The following is a 16,687-nucleotide window of genomic DNA, read 5'->3' on the forward strand; positions in this document are numbered from 1 at the left end:
ACCACCTCTCCATAGAGTCTGGCCTCTATACTAGCACTAGGGCGGGCCTCGTGGTCCTCCTTGCTCTTTTTATGAAAAGTTTGAACTCGAGTTTTGGATATGGTGATTTTTGTGCTTGTGTAGGGGACTGAGTCATTCTGTGTCTGAGTCATCAGAGCCAAGATCAAATAGTATGAACAACCAGTGCTACTACTACTTTTTGAAAAATAATTGGTTCTTATCAAGGGGCTAATTCTATAGAGTCCGTCAGGAGCTCGTCTATAGAGTCCGCATGATCCTGATAACACGAACCCCTTGAATGTGTTACCTGGAGATGGTTCTAGAGGAGAGTTTTTAAAAAAAGGGAAATTCGGCCAAAGCGGAGATCATGAATTGAGCCACAGTGTCTCAAAAGTCACACTTGAAAGAGACCAAAAACGAAAAAGATCTTCGTGAACCAGCTGTACCTCGCCAAAATGGTTATCAGGTGGTCAGATTCCGTAGATAAGACAACGGCAATGACGGCAAGGGTAACTTTATTGGGAGTGGTTCAGAGATAAGAATTGGGAAACTCTTGGAGAGGGTTTTATTCACATTGTCCTGGAATCCGATAGCCTCTCAATAAAGAGTGGACAATGCATTCCGTCTTCTCACGGATAAGAGCACGAGGTCACCTACGCTGAAGGATAACAATTGAAGAACAAATCATCGTATTTGTCCCTAAGTAGGCATTTCCCCGTGATACCAGGAAAAGCCTGTGATCGGCGGTGATCGACTTCACGCACCGTCTAAGATGACGACCATTGTTGGTGATTTATCGAGATCCATTGCAAGTCCACAAGGTAGATTAACGGAAACTTTCCACCAGCTTCCTTTAGCTTTTTCGTTTTAGATAAGCGATTACTCGTCAACGTGCTTTTCCTCCCTCCTTGTTCTACAGGTGATAGCATGGAGAAACCGACCTCGCAGCATTAGTCAATTGACCTCTCAAGCTCCATCAACTCATACTTTTCCTACTTTTATTTACCCGGAACAGGCCGCTCCTTGGGCACCTCCAAGGCACCCTTGGTTTCCTTTGTCCGGTTTTGTACCACCTTCAACAAATCGTACACCAATGCGAGAGTCGGAGCATCCACTCCGTTGCGCTCAGCAATCCTCACGGCATTTCCCAAAATCACCTCCAACTCAATGTAATTTCCTTTGCGGATATCCACCAACATCGAAGGCTCGTAGTAGTTTCCGTCATCGGACCGAATCATAAACTCCATTATGTCTTCTGGCAAATCCACGCCATCTGACTTAGCCACACTGAGCACCTCTCTCATGGCCTTCCTGACTAGGTCCATACCGCCAAAAAGCTCCAAACGCCCCACATCCACACCAGTCAAAGTGCACACGGTGTTCAACGTGGCGTTGTAGACGAGTTTCCGCCAGCGGGTGAATTTGACATTCTCATCGAAAACGCAGTCGTTCTTGTCATTCTTGTACAAGTCCACAAAAGTTTTCGCAGCCATTTCCTGAGGCTTAACCTCCAAAGCAGGGTTGTGGAAAACACCCACCATCAACTCGTCGTGGCCAACATGGGTGATTTTTCCACCGTAGTTCGTGGATGAAATCATCGAAACGCCACTCAAAACGACATTTTTCGGGTACTTCTCCACAAATGGAGCTCCAATGTCAATGCCATTTTGCACCAACACGATTGTCGACTCCGCGCTAACTAGTGGCTCAATAAGCTCTTCCACCTTAGCGACATCGGGGATGTTTTTCGTCGTCACCACGATATAATCGTACTTCCCTAGCTGTGCAGCATCCTCAATTGACTTGGCCACATGCTGGGGCTTGAAACTCTCGATCGTGCCGTAATCGACCAGATCGATGGAAAAGCCATGTTTGGATACTTGATCGTAATCAGATCTCACAATTGCCGTCGTTTCAGAATTCAAGCTAAGCGCATAGGCGGCCATGGAGCCCACGCCGCCGGAACCCACTACCACACACCTCATGGAAATAACAAGTAATTGGTTTTGGTGTGAAAACCCGCTAAGTTTATGGACAAGTACGTGTGGAGTTTGCGCGCCCAAATAGGCAATAAGCGCCGCCTTATCTACATCGCCATCGGCTCCAAACTTTTTAGAAACTACTCATGTTTCACACCCTTTCGACAGATTTGCTGACGGTCGAGGCAAAGCTGTTGCCGTTGGTCCGTCACAAGAACAAAAACGCCCACGGTTTCAAATTCTTCGGCCCGAGAGCCAGATCTTACCTGGGTTGTCTTTGCTGTCGACGCAGAAAGTATGTTGATGAGCAATTTTTTTTGTGATTTTGTACTAATTCCAGGAAAAAGTGTGATGAAGTCGTCCCGACTTGTGGCGGGTGTTCACGGATGGGTTTGCACTGTGAATGGCCCGAGTCCAAGCCGCTTCCTCACGATAGAGTAGCCAAAAGACAGAAACCCAAGCTGATAGAGCCTATAGTGGATCCACAGCTTCAGCTTGCAGTGGCGCTGCCCAAGGGGCTGCCTGATCTTTTCGATTTGTTCAACATGCCGTTTGATAATATCCTTTTTGGAAGAGTGGTGCCTCAGTTGGACGATACAGGGGTCCAGTTTCTACTGCACTACTCGGAAGCGTTTTGCTCTTTTATTCACATCGGAACGGACTCGCTGAATTACTTTCTCAAGACTTTCATGCAGCTTGCCCAATCCCGAGACTCCATTCTCTATGCCTTGTGTGCCTGGGGTGGATTCTGGTTGCAGCTTCGTGATAAGTCCTCCATAGACTACTCCCAGCCGTGGAATTACATGCAAAAGTCTGCCAAGTTGATCTGCAAGGAGATTGGCGACTCTTTGGTGCCGCTGAACAACGAAGATTTTTTTGTGCTTTTGGCATTCTACCTTATATTTATCGGTATCGAGGTGACTACTGGAGATGTGTGTCACTGGGGAGGATTCCTCACGCAGTGCTCGAACCTTATCAAGTCATTTGGTGGTCTCGAGGCCGTCGCCCAGATGTTTCTGAATAACAACGACATCAAGTGGCTTCTTCACAATTTCCAGTTTCACGATCTTCTTTCCCTGAATGCGGTAAGACAGGGAACGTTGATGCCGATTGAGGAGTACGAGGCGGTTCTTCAGGATGACGTCAACTACGGCATTGATCCTCTCCAGGGCACTTTGGGAGGCGTTTACAATTTGTTCGGTGACATTGGAAACTCCCAGGTGATGCTCCGGCGTCAGTGGGCAGAAATCGAGGATATGATCGAGGCTCTGGTGGAGAGATCGCCTGAATTGGAAGAAGCCCGTAGAGCTTACTTTGCAACCGTCAGAACCACCTACAAGTCGCTCATGGAGAAGATCTCCGGCTGCGTGCAGAGTCTGTTGCATCTACAAATTCTCGAGCTGGACCCCAAAGAGCTCACCCTTCAACGAAAGCTTTTTGAGCTTTACGTTCTCATTTGCAAGATACACCTCAATACCGTTGTGATGCGTCTGCCACCATCCCTGGTTCAGCAGCAGGATTTGCTTCTCCAGGCCCTAGAGCTTATCGACGAGCTTCTAGACACCAGAATGATTGTGCTGTTGTCGCTTCTGATCTTGGTGTGTGGAATGGCATGTTGCACGAGCTACGACAGAGATAGAATGAGAGAAAGGTTCAGAAAGGCTCAATTGAGGTACCATGTTCAAAACTTGACGAGAATTGAGGAGACAGTGGAGGAGAGCTGGGTCCGGAACCCAGACGGTAATGTCGTGATAGAGTGGGCCGCCTTGGTGGAGGAGAAGGGCTGGAACCTTTATGTTGGGTAGGCCAAATTGCACATACTTTATAGAAATGGAACCGCCAGCATAAGTGGGGCAGATATAATTCCGCTTCCCCAGATCCAAGAAACTTTATAGCTTATGCCCCACGCAAGGTCATACTGATTGCAGCCAGTGCTCATGGCCTTTTGCAGCAGGACCAGATCCCTGCGGCTGAAGTGTGATTTTCACATATTCTGGTCAATTCTTCAAGAAATCAGCCCCTTCCAAATCATCCACTGAGCACTCCACCTCCACAATGGCAGCCGAGAAATTTTCCACCCCAATACCGTTAAATCTTAAGATTTCGCGGCCCTGCTTTTGTGGCCTTAATTGCCAAGTTGATTGCATGCTTATCGGTTGAAAAAGTGTAATTTGCTACAGTGGAAAATTGGCCTTGGCTGGTGAACTGTCTTTCTTGGTTTTCAGAATTTCAAAGCCAGGCGGTTTGTTGAAGGTGTTCCTGGATCTGTAGCAGGTCACGCTGACGTCAGAGGTAGACGATGCCGCAAAAATAAAATAGACATCATGCTGTTGGTGTTCGACCCGACATCATCAAAATCAGTCACGATTCTTCCTTAAAAATATCCAAAATCAGAAATCCACGTGGATAGCCGAAACTTTGCATGATGATCACACACGGCTCGGTTCAGCCTCGCGGTAAACTCGTAAAGACGCCGCGAGCTGATGATACTAACGCTTATCTACCTGCAGTACGCTAAATTTGAACCCACGATGCATGAGCACTTGCTCCAAGAAAAGTGGCAGAAGGGGCGGTCACACTGAGGGGCAGCGGTGGGAAAAGAACACTTCTGAGTGACATTTGACGGTTTTCCTTCGAGGATCTGAAAAACCTGCCGGTTATTTTCCCCGAATTGTCGGCCCAAATGCCGTTACCGCCGACGGTGGGAGCTGCCGTCCTGCAGACAACGCCACAACACGGCTCCCCCGTCCTGCAGAATACCCAGGGCTGCGTAGCCTGGGCATGGAGCATATAAAGGTTCATGGAATTCCTTGTTCCCCCAAACCAACTAATTTTTTTCCAATGTCCGCTGAACCAGTCAAGCCTAACAACCCAATCACAGATGAAGCCGAGGGCTACGTCAAGCCCGAGATGGTCGTCAAGAACTTTGCCAAAACTTACGATACCCCACCAAGGGATGCTTACCAGAACTTCATCAACCTGATGGGTAGTCTTTTTGGCTGCTGCGGTGTTTTCTGCTTCCTTTGTGAAAATCCATACAAGACCGTCGACCAGGGTGAGGTTGGCTTGGTCCAGACCTTCGGTGCCCTCTCCAGAACCGTTGAGCCTGGTACCTCGTATGTCAACACATGGTCTGAGAAGTTGTCAAGAGTCAACATCAAGATCAATGCTAAGAACTTGCCTCCACAATCGTGTTTCACCAGAGACAACTTGTCTGTTTCCATCACTTCTGTCGTTTACTACAACATCGTGGACCCCCAGAGGGCCATTTTTGCCATCTCCGATATCCACTCTGCTATCACCGAGAGAACTCAAAACACCATGAGAGACGTCATTGGCTCTCGCGTGTTGCAGGATGTGGTGGAGAAGAGAGACGAAATTGCCGATTCCGTCCAGGGCGTGATTGCCAGAACCGCCGCCGAGTGGGGTGTCCACATTGAGGCCATTTTGATCAAGGACTTGACCTTGCCTGCCTCTGTCCAGGACTCCTTCGCTAAGGCTGCCGAGGCCAAGCGTATTGGTGAGGCCAAGATTATCAATGCTAAGGCCGAGGTCGAGAGTGCTAAGCAGATGAGAAAGGCCTCCGACATCTTGAGTTCTCCTGCCGCCTTGCAGATCAGATACTTGGACGCTTTGCAGAACATGAGTAAGAGCTCTGGCTCCAGAGTGATCTTCATGCCATCTGCTGACCAGATTGAGCGTATTGTCCACAACCAGAGTCTGTCACAAGGAAGACCCATTGAGCCCATTGAGGAGGAGCCTGTGAGCCCCAATGCCACGGGCCTGGACAACACCAAACACCTAGTTGACACTATTGCCTTGCAGGAGGCTATGAAGTAACCATTGCGATGACCTTATCGAGCTGTGCTCGACCTTAATATGTTTTAATCTATTCACGAGTTTCTTTCCAAGTAGCGCAGTCTGGCCTCTGCCAAATCCTGCTTCGTGACCTTGCTCTTTATTAGGTCGTAAATTGTTCCGTACTTTTTATCGTCCTGTTTGGGGGTATGTTGGGAGTCTCCTGCGACTTGCTTATACTCCTCAGACTCAAACACCATACCCTTAGCATTCTTCCGCTGCCACTCAATCTTTGTCTTTTCCCGTTCCTTATCACGAATGTCTTTCTGTGCTAGGATGTTCTTGAGAAACTTGGAGCCCTGCTCTTGTTTTTCCTCCTTCTGCTCCTGACTAATAGGTGTATCGATATCATACTGTAGCTCCTCGTCATTCAGCACCAGGTCGGCGATTTTCTGGGACTTTCTTCTCATGGCGGCTTCAAATGTGTCAGAGTCACTTTCAGAGTCAGACGATGCCGGCATCGCCACGCTGCTGGCTCGTTTTACACTGGCTGCTTTTCTTAACATGGTGAAGTTGATAAAGCGCGGTCAGTTTGCAATTTTCTGCTACAATAGTAGGAAGTACAGAAGATTGCGAAATGGAATCTTCAACAAGAAAATGGTAAAGCGATGAAAAATTGCCGTATATTTATCGATTTAATGGAGATTTGAATGACCATTACGAATTGGGCGACTATCATGGTTTTTGGGTCTTGTGGCTGCTCTTCCAGGTGAAAATCTAGGATGCGAGCACATTGACACTGCAGTCTGAGGTCGCCAGTTAATTAGAAATTGTTTCACCTTTTGGGCATTTTTGTCTATTATATCGTATTAAGTCTCATTAATTCAAACGTGAAGTCAAACAATGAAGTGCAAGGTATGGGGATTTGGTAATATTCCATCATAAACCTCCACCGGAGTAGTTATCACGATTTCACCAAACAGTCCATTAGCCACAGCTCCATAGTACGCTCATCTTTATAGAGTTAGTAGCGAAGCAAAGAAGACAAGGACCATCAATTTCCATGCGTAAGACATTTTGCTACTACCCGATTTGGCCTTATCCAATCCCCAGTTCCTTCCACAGAAGTAGAACTGCTGCTTATCGTCCGTCATATCGGCAAGCATAGTGCCGCCATAGCGACCACAATCAAAAGTTCCCAAAGAAGACTTGCTTGGCATTTGTGTCAAAAAGTGAATAGGCTTAGATTGTGGCGCCGATGATGCTTAAATAGACATTTCCTGATCAACTAGGGAGCCACTAAGGGTTTAGTGCAACAATGGAGTAAATTCCGCCAGTGAGGACTCGTTTCTACAACAAACCAGGCCACAAAGGCAATTTCCGTCTTCAATATAACCATTGCAGACCGTCAAAATGATCCACGTGGAAGCACGTTATGAGGAAGGAGAGTGCTACTAATAGTTGTCTCAATGGCAGTACTTGATTAGCTGACCTGAATGACCATTTTTATGAGATGTTACTGCAATTGCGTGTTTGAAAGTCAACAAGGTGTTTAAAAAAGATGCTCTACAAACTGCGTGACGGTTTGACATTGGTCTGACAGCATATTAAATTGATGATGGTTATGTTATTTGACCCTGCGGCACCTAGACTGCGAGGCATTGAGAAGGAAGTTTGTATTTTCATGATGTGAAACTAAGAGCCGGGAAGCGCTTTCTCAACTATTGATGCTATTGATACAATTAGTTCATTCAGAAATACAAAAATCATTACTTACTTCACTACGCCCCAGTGGGTTCCTTAAATGTGAAGGAAACTTTCGCTTAATGAACCTTCTTGCGTCATAAGCGTCACTGCATTTGCATGGAACAAACCATTAACGGCGTTTTGCGCTTTTGCAACTAAGGGTTCGATTTTGGCTTCAAGTTCGAGTTTGGCTTCAACTTGTTAGAATTGTCTCCTGCGACCTTCTGTTCCTACTGTTGCCCTCCATTCTGAAAATTGTGGGTGCGAGTCTGTGGGGTAGTTGTCTTGGAACGTGGAGAAGCTTTGTTCAAAATTGGCGATTACATCGAACAATTGGGAAAAGGATGCCATTGTCGTGGCAAAAGGGCTAAAAAAGATAAGCAATCTTGGATTCATTTGGTGGATGAAGGTGGATTGCGTTGCTCAATCGCCTCGTAGCAGAGGTTCCGGAAGAGAACTGTTGAAGAAAGGCGAATAACGATAGCGAGTGATAAGACAAAAAAATTTCGAATCCAAAAATCCAAACATGTGCTTAAAGCTGTACTAGAGGGCCACAGTTTGGCAATCCAGTCGACCTTGTTATGTGTTCAAAGGTAAAAGTACTACTCTCCAATACTAGTGACTATTTTAGGCTAAATTGAAAGCTCGCTATGTTAACAATACCGTTAAAATCAAAAGAAGATGCTCTCTGTAGAAACACTTTCACCAGGATTCAAGTCGGTTTTCCAAACTTTCAACAACTGCCACTTTTGAACATAAGAGCCTCTGAAGATTCCCCTTCAAGATATTCACAATTCAATTAGTATATGCCACTCAACATGAAACATCGTAGCTCTATGTCCACAGAGACCATGACCGTGCATTCCACTCTGAAGGTACTTGAAGGTACTGGACTCCACCATGCCAATCACGGGAAATACACGGAAAAGCCGTCAATCCATCAATTACCAAAATCCACACCTCATCAAGTCAACAAATTGTAGTTTTCCACAAAAAAGGCCTACAATGCCCCCTGGCACCCTGTCTCTCAATCTGTGTGCCTTGCATAAGGATGTAGCAAGGCTTGGTCCACCGTTTGCACCCACCGAGGCACCTCCCTATACGAGCAAAACCACCCCCCAAAAAGCCAAAATCAAATATCACGAAACTACAGAACTTCAAAAATCTCCTCAAAAACCAACATCCTCCAAACTTCCATCCCACCCTGGGTGCCTCGGGACACCTGGTCTTGCACCTGGCCACAGCAGGCCTATATCACCAGCACCAAATCCCCAAACACACCACAAAAACCAATTGACTCCAAATCATCAAGATCCAAAAAATCCACCCCCCCATTTCCCCCAATCTTCCCGTTTTTCACCCTAGCCCTCCTGCCAACAAGGCCCAGCCAAGGCGCTGCGGCCCGTGCACCAAACTCACATAGTTTGCAGAATCAACCACAACCACCAAGTATGGATCCGAGGCTTCTGTGGCTCGACCTGACCCTTCAGGAAACACGGGACCTGGGCGAGAGCCTTGCGCCGCCGCCGGTGCTGTTTGGCCACGCCAGCAATACCGATTTGCAGAAAACTCCCGAAAACAGAGCCTACATGTTCGCCAATGCTCTGGCTGACAACTTGCAGAGAACAGAACACCCTCCATCCGAGGACTCCATCAGCTTGTCGCTCACGGCACAGGAGCTTACCTTGGAGGAAAGCAAAACGTACATGCGCTGGTACCTGGACATCTTGGCCCGGACCAATCTGCGGACAATCTCCATGAACGACGTGTACCAGTTTCTCAGCAACTTCCGGCTTCTGGCCGACGCCCAGGAGAAAATCAACCGCTTGTTCTCCAAGATCCTACATCTGATCAACATTGGCGAGTTCTTTGCCTTGCTAAGGGTGGTCTCGCATACCTTGGCTGGCGAGGAGCCCAGTCGAAGGCTCATCAAGATCCAGACCTCGGTGCCCACGCCGCCGTCGATTTTGCTGAAAAAGCGCCAGAATGACGACGAGGAGGAGCCCAAGGAGCCCGAGCCGGTGCCCGAGCTGCCCTCCAAGCCGCTCGACCTCGACCTGTTCACCCAGTTCATGCTCACCGGTGAACGTCCCGACGAAAGAATACCGAAGAAACGCTCCAAGAAGCTCAAGCTGGTCAAGTTCAGTGACCAGATCGTCACAGACGTCCACGACCCCGCCTCCGACAGACAGCAGAACGCTCAACCTCCAGGCGAGCTCGACTACCTGCTCCCCATGGACCAGCTCATGAATAGACTCAATGCCTCCAAGGCAGGCCCTTCTGGAAGCAGTCTACAGGTGCCTCGCTCGTCGCCGGGCCCAATTCACTCGCCCGACCCTGAGGAAAAACAGATTCTTCGTGATATGGAGCCCCAGATGAACCATTTCCAGAACTTGAACTCGGTCGACACCATGCTGGTCGACGGTGTCCCAGCAAACATCCATTTGGGCAGACAGGGCTACACTCCGCTGCCCCAAGAGGGCCTGCTGCTGCCCCAGCCCCAGCTACTCCAGCCGAACATGACTGGACCGGCTCAAATGGCACAACTCATTGGACGCCCCGAAAACGAGCCCCAGCCTTCGCCGCTTCGATCGCAAGTTACGGGACCTAACGATATGGCCCGTTTCCTACCGCCCGAGCAGAATGGCGAAAACCATCCTCGTGTTTCGCTTCAATCGTTCACTTCTCAAATGACCGGCGATACCCTCGACAACACCGCCCACAACGCACGCATAGCTGATGCAAAGCTGCCTCCTCCTCCACCACCGGTCCCTGCAAGACGCTCTCGCTCGGTCTCGCAGCCAAACTCGGTTCAGATCGATCATCATTCCTACCAGCATGAACCCACCAACGGCGACTCCAACAACGAAGCATTTCAACGTTACAGATCAGCATCTCTTTCGCCAGCCATCAACGGACCGCCGGTTCCGCCTAGATCCCCGCTCAACTCTCGCCCTGGACCACCACCTCCTCCACCTTCACGGAGAAGAGGAAATTCCAACGCTGTTGCTGATGATAGGCCACCATTGCCTCCCAAAGTACCCGAACAGCAGATATACCAGAACCTGGACGGCAGCTCCAGTACAGCCAACATACTAGACGATTTGAAGGCCCTCCAGGAAGAAGTCGACAAGATTAGAGACATGACTGGCGGGTTTTAACGTCTTTCGAGCACACTGGTCCTTTTTTATAGACATGAGGGCCGTTCCATGAAGTGCAAATACACGACATGAATGACTTATATGAGTAATATTCACAGAGACACTTAGCATCATCGTAAACATTCTACAAGGTAGTCATGATACTGCTTCCAATATTCAATCCTAAATACAAGTCAGAGCTAAAGGCTCTGCAACTAATCGTCAGCGTTCTCGCTGGCCTTCTTCATACGAGCAATCTTCACCAATGGAGCCAATGACGAGACATCGTCGCTCTTGAGAATGAATTTGTCTTGCAACAACTGGTCAGCAGTGCCTCTCTTGTTGAAATCGACCTGCAAACACCAATTGAGGAACTTTCTGATGTCATAACTCAACACCTCAGGCTCCTTTAATTTTGGTGTACCATTTGTTGCAATCAAATACAAAGCTCTCAATGGAGTTTCGTTCAAGTATGGGGGTTCACCCTCGATCATCTCAATGACCATGATACCCAAGGACCAGACGTCCACCTTAGGGCCGTATTCCTTTCTGGAAACAACTTCCGGAGCCATCCAGTAAGGAGTACCAACCATGGTGGTACGTTTGAGGTTGAGTTCGTTGATTTGAGCGCAGAAACCAAAGTCTGTCATCTTGATATTACCATCCACATTAAGCAAGATGTTGTCGGATTTAATATCTCTGTGAATAACACCCTTGCTGTGCAAGAATTGCAAACCCTTTAATGTTTCTCTGCAAACAGCACCAATCTGTCCCTCGGTCATGACACTGTGGGTAACAATTTCAGTCAAAGAGCCACCCTCCATGTACTCCATGACGACCCAAAGCTCACCTTTTATGAGGAAAGAATCGATGTAGTTGACAATGTTGTCATGCCTGCTGCTCTTCATGACCAAAATCTCATTAATAATGAGCTCCTTCTTTGGTTGTTGCTCGAGGTTCATTTGCTTGATAGCGACAATCTTGCCTGATGGACCCGCCACAGACCTAGCGATGTACACGCCACCGGAAGCACCTTGACCAATCTTCTTGAGATCCTTGTAGTAGTCATTAGGGTTACCCTCGGTACATATACTCTGCAACTTGGAGATGATTTGTTGGTTCTTGCGTTTCTTCTCTTCTCTTCTCTTTTGTGTCAAAAGAGCAGCTTTCTTAGCATCTCGGATAGGCTGCTGTTGCGAGGAAGAAGACACCTGAGCTTGATCGTTACCCAGAGGTTTCTTATGATCGCTGGACTTGGTGCGTTCATATGTCGCACTGTCTGAAGTGATGTGCTCGAGGGCTTGAGCTGGCGTCTTGTGAACTGGTGGAGGAGGTGGAGCTCTGTGAGCCTTGAATTCCTTGTCGGATGCCTGTTGATCTTGGAATCTCGAGGTTGGAGCAACTGGGGCTGTCGTTGGGCCCTTGTTGGTCGCCTGAGTTTGCTGAGCGAGCGAGTAGCTGTGAGACTTGGACTTTGGTATTTGGGAAGGTGGTTGTGGAGCAACACGAATCGGACCGCTGATATTCGGAAGCGGTGGGGGAGCAATGTCAGGCTTTTGGGAGGATTTTTTAAGCGATTTGCTGGATAAAGAACGACGGCCCATCATAGACATTTTGGAGCGAGGAGTGTCCGTTGTGGGTGGAGTTGGAGCGTATGCCAGAGGCGTTGATGGTGGTTTTGGTGCCGGGCGACTTGGAATAAATTGGCCGTCTTGGTTTGTGCCTGGCGTTTTCTGGGTGACCTGCTGGACTGGCGTAGAAATTTGAGGACCATTTTGCGACGTATTGTTGACATCAGACAGGCTAGAGCTGGCTGTAGGTGTTGATGGAGGTGACGACTGAGCAAATGAGGAAGTGCTTTCGTTGGCATAACCGAGGGAAGGGCTCTGAGAGCCGGCTTCTTCCAATGGGCCTTTCTTTTCGCCAATTTTCTCCTCGAAGAAAAGCGCCATGATATCACGCATTGTGTGAGGATGCTGCTCCTGCTCTTTCTTGGAGATACCCTGGAACAGAAGAAGTCTTTCCCATTCAGCAGGCAAACCGGCCAATGAGCCATCCGGAGCCTCTGAAACGTGCTGGGTGTGCTGCGGGTTGAAAGGCGTACTGATTTTCATGCTCAATTCGGGTGATCCCTGAGAGTTCTTGGACTTACCAAACATCAGACTGAAGACGCCCTTGACTCTGCTGCCTGAACGTCTCTTCTTGCCATTCTGAGGCGTTGAAAGTTTGGCGTTTGAGTGAATCACGCCCATGTCGAGGTCTCGAGGCGATTTCTGGGCCAAATGAGGATACCTTATCGTGCTATTCAGCTGGGGAGTGCGGTTAGCAGAGGTTGTGCGAGGCGTCTGGTTTCCTCCTGTGATGGCCGGGGTGGGATTGTAACCTTGAGCGTTCAGGGGAGGCGGAGGAGGGCTTCTGATAACTGTCAGGTTGGAAAGCGAGCGCTGGTTATCCATGAAGCCCAACTCGTCGATCGACGTCGAGTGGCTCATGTTCATCATATCGTCCTTGTCGTCGTCAATGTTGTCCTGAACGGTGGGGATTCTGTTGAGCGTGTCGGACAACTTGTTTTCCATCGACAGCTGGTCGGTATCGGTAGAGTTTCTGTTCAAGATCTCGTCAATGTCCAACTGGGCACGAGGCTTGCCCGGATCGAGCTGCGGCTTGTACTGTTCGATTTCAGGCGTGCCGAGGTAAGGGCTGCGGGAGATGCCCAAATCGCCAGTGACAAGGTCACCTCTCACTGGCACCTCGATGGGGTCCTCAGACGGAGGAGGCACAAAAGGCGTGTTTTCGGTGGAAATGCCCAAACCAACGGAATCCGCTCTTTTGTCGTCGCTCTCGAGTGGCGCCTCCTTTTCTTTTGTTTTTTCGCCGAGCACCACAGGGCTACCTAGGGACTTCAGATCAAGGTCTTTCCGTGCCGGAGGCTCCAAGTCGCCTATGCTTTCCAGCGAGATGGCGTCTTTTAGCCCGTTGAAGTCGTATGTGCCCGGCATGCGTGGCAACGCCGACGGCGTGGAGTCATTGAAGCTTTCCTCGTTTGTTTCCGTGTTGTCATCGTTCTGGCTCAGTAGCGACAGGAAAGCCGGGGAATCCTGTGGTTTTGGAGGCCCAATGGGCGCCGTGTCGACTGCATCAGTCACAAGCAAGTCGGTGGCCGGCGTGAGCTGCTCGTCGGTATCGATAGCGTTGACGTTTATGGGGTCATTGGGGGCCTCGTCCTGGTCCTTGTGGGAGGCCTCAAACGCCAGAATCACCTGGACCACGGGGCTCGTGGCGGGGTTCGGCGACGCGCTGGAGCTCATGGTGGGATTGTGGGAAAAGCGGAGTGGTTGTGTTGTGAAAAGGTGGTTTTTACCCGTGGTGGACAGAAGTAGTAGTTGGGAGTTGATATTTCGCACAGGTATGGGGACGACCCGGAACCGGGCAGAATGGGGGCAGATTTACGAGAATGGGGTATGGGTGAGAACGCCTGAGGATAGGGTGGAACGAAGGAAAAGAGGGTTTTCTACTTGGCCAGGACCAGTGTTATGGCCTGGGGTTTGTCTGTGAGGCTGCTTATTGGCATCGCGGCGGTCCGCACCCCTCTTAACCGGACGTGGAGGGTGCAATCAAAATGGACAGAATGAAGTGGTTTTGCCAATTTAACGGCATCATTAGACTCTTCGGGTTTCGCTGATTTTAGAGATGTTCTTGGATTTGTGGAAATTCCCCGGGAACCCAGAAAAGTCGCTGAGGTAGCAGTCCGGATAAGAGAGGTGCGGGTTCCCAAAAAAACAAAAAACCCGTCGCACGGCTGCCTAAGCCAGCTAAAACAGGCGATTGGATTTCTCGGGCCTTGGAGGCCACCAGAAGAACGCTGTCCCACTAAGGGGTGTCGAGTGGGATTTTTCCCTTTTCGGCTCTTCATTTTCTACTTAGCGCTCCGATTGTCCTCAGCCGTTGCACAATGGCATGTTCTCGCAAATCGAGAATCCGTGGCTCAGGATAGCCCCATAGGCAGACGTCAGCACCAAGGCGGGGCCATCTGGAATTGACGAAAAAGAATTTGCATTCTAAAGCCAATTCTTTCTTTTCCCTGATCTTTTAAAAAATATCAACAGTAATTTCCTCTAAACCTCGAGTGTCCACGGTCCATTCATGCTCCTCGGGCGCATTCCGCCAAGGCTGTCTGTCTGACATCTGCGGACTAAAGACAAGCTGCGTCGAGCCACTCGTTTCGCTGGAGAATCCGCCAATGACGAGGGCATAACGAAGAAAATCAACAATGGCGAGGTTTTTCAGAGTTTTGAACACTTTGGCATTTTTCTAACGCCGCCTGTTCTTCCGTAGGGTGTGCTCCTCGTGGCCTCTACACAGCCGGAATGGCTGCGAATCAGCGTGTTCCAAGGCTGAATGGAATGTGCCAATGCGCCCTGGACCCGACCATCTGGCTAAACCGCGGCAGCGGCGGTACTGTAAAGATTTTGAAGATTTTGAGGATTTTGCTGAGGTGGTTGATTTTTGATTTTGGAACCCTGGATGGGCGGTCGGTTGGGAATGGTCAATTCGTCAATTGTAGAGGCTTGCCGACTCGTCTCGAGACAGGTCTAGAACAGCCAAGCTGGATTCGTCTCGGTGCGGCTGGGTGAAGAATTTGCTGTAGCAGGGGTTTTGAAAAAGGGGAGACGTCAGGACCCTGGTACAGCAGAATTAGGGTGTTTTGGGTTGTCCTCAGACTGTCCTCAGAGGGAGCTTGGGCTGCTCAGGGGCTGTGTTCTCGGGGTGTCGTAAATCGTGGTAGGCGTTCGCAGCCACCATAAGCCTCGCATTGTGGCCGTTAGTCGTTTGTGGGTGGGTATGGTGGGGGAGGTGGAGGTTAGTGAGTTGGTGTGATTCGATGGAGGGATTTGAACAATTGGAAGCGAATGATGGAGTATGAAGGGCTTCGAGGGTCTTTTGGGGAATTTTGTGGTAGTTTAGGGATTCTTGTGAATATTGTAATGGAAGCGGTTTTCAGTCTGGGTATCCTTCGTTACTAGGAATCTGTCATGCTAGTGCAATAGTCAGAGTATGTCGAAAACCGACAAAAACAGCAATTAGCGGTAGTCCATGGAAAAGTCAAAGGTGGGCGGAACTCGCAGGTCTAATATATTGACAATCCTATTTTACCACAAAAAGAAGGTTTCTACGGGTGCTTTAGTCCAGGTTGTCTTGCCGCTTTTGGCTGCGAAACAGGAAACCAAGATGGAGTGCACCGCAACGGACCAAGTCAACATTGAACATCGAAAACGGCTTTTAGGGCAAAAAAGAAATGAAGCAAATCAGCAGAATACGTTTAATCACATTCCCACATTCCCCCTAGCTGAATTTCATAGCCTCCACTGGCCCATCTGGTGAGCTTTCCGGTCTCGTGAGCGTTCGAACCCACCCCAACCGACTCATTCCCAAAATCGTCTAAAACCAACTCAATTGCAATAAGCAACCAGCCCTCATACCAAAATGACAATATTCAATCAAAAAATTCCCGTACCTGGCAGCCTCTTCCTGTCAACCGGTTGGTAAGTCTACCGCTGCCTGCACACACGGCCACTGGCCAACCAAAACCATTCGCTTGTTTTTCATTCACTCACAAGCAATACGTATGTCCAGCAACGACAACACCATATACACATATACTAACCGCAGAATGGCCGAAAAAGAGAACACTTCCCAGAACCTACTCAACGACAAGGTATGTTTGCGCTCAATGATTTTCACAATTCCGTACTAACCCGCAGTGGGACCTTGTCTTGTCCAACACTTTGATCAAAACCGCCATGGGCTTTGGCGGTGGTGTTTTGGTCTCCATCCTTTTTTTCAAGAGAAGAGCCTTCCCTGTGTGGATCGGCACCGGCTTCGGCTTGGGCAGAGGCTACTCTGAGGGTGACGCTATTTTCAGAGCAAACAACTTCCACGGCATCAGATTGCAGCAGAGCTAGATAGAATCGAATGAACATATAAGATGAATGGACGTTGTAGAATGGGTTGGAACTGTGGTTG

At 49.0% G+C, this 16,687-nt stretch overlaps 6 protein-coding genes across 6 annotated transcripts; 3 read left to right on the top strand and 3 right to left on the bottom strand.

Annotated features, from left to right (window-relative positions):
- Positions 1 to 998: 998 nt before the first annotated feature.
- Positions 999 to 1,946, bottom strand: C7M61_002149 (ketopantoate reductase family protein; the record flags this gene model as incomplete). Its single annotated transcript, XM_024857532.1, has 1 exon — positions 999 to 1,946. One exon carries the CDS (start codon positions 1,944 to 1,946, stop codon positions 999 to 1,001), a length of 948 nt encoding a protein of 315 aa, XP_024714031.1.
- A 419-nt stretch (positions 1,947 to 2,365) lies between these two features.
- On the top strand, positions 2,366 to 3,784 carry C7M61_002150 (fungal specific transcription factor domain-containing protein; the record flags this gene model as incomplete). Its single annotated transcript, XM_024857533.1, has 1 exon — positions 2,366 to 3,784. One exon carries the CDS (start codon positions 2,366 to 2,368, stop codon positions 3,782 to 3,784), a length of 1,419 nt encoding a protein of 472 aa, XP_024714032.1.
- A 1,036-nt stretch (positions 3,785 to 4,820) lies between these two features.
- C7M61_002151 (uncharacterized protein) lies at positions 4,821 to 5,819 on the top strand (the record flags this gene model as incomplete). The annotated part of the gene is made up of 1 exon (XM_024857534.1): positions 4,821 to 5,819. The coding sequence occupies one exon, from the start codon at positions 4,821 to 4,823 to the stop codon at positions 5,817 to 5,819; it is 999 nt and encodes a 332-aa protein (XP_024714033.1).
- Positions 5,820 to 5,872: 53 nt separating this feature from the next.
- On the bottom strand, positions 5,873 to 6,343 carry C7M61_002152 (uncharacterized protein; the record flags this gene model as incomplete). The annotated part of the gene is made up of 1 exon (XM_024857535.1): positions 5,873 to 6,343. One exon carries the CDS (start codon positions 6,341 to 6,343, stop codon positions 5,873 to 5,875), a length of 471 nt encoding a protein of 156 aa, XP_024714034.1.
- A 2,631-nt stretch (positions 6,344 to 8,974) lies between these two features.
- C7M61_002153 (uncharacterized protein) lies at positions 8,975 to 10,684 on the top strand (the record flags this gene model as incomplete). The annotated part of the gene is made up of 1 exon (XM_024857536.1): positions 8,975 to 10,684. One exon carries the CDS (start codon positions 8,975 to 8,977, stop codon positions 10,682 to 10,684), a length of 1,710 nt encoding a protein of 569 aa, XP_024714035.1.
- Positions 10,685 to 10,878: 194 nt separating this feature from the next.
- CST20 (mitogen-activated protein kinase kinase kinase kinase) lies at positions 10,879 to 13,971 on the bottom strand (the record flags this gene model as incomplete). The annotated part of the gene is made up of 1 exon (XM_024857537.1): positions 10,879 to 13,971. One exon carries the CDS (start codon positions 13,969 to 13,971, stop codon positions 10,879 to 10,881), a length of 3,093 nt encoding a protein of 1,030 aa, XP_024714036.1.
- Positions 13,972 to 16,687: the final 2,716 nt, after the last annotated feature.

The sequence above is a fragment of the Candidozyma pseudohaemuli genome, assembly GCF_003013735.1.
Source record: "Candidozyma pseudohaemuli strain B12108 chromosome Unknown scaffold00004, whole genome shotgun sequence".
NCBI lineage: Eukaryota > Fungi > Ascomycota > Pichiomycetes > Serinales > Metschnikowiaceae > Candidozyma > Candidozyma pseudohaemuli.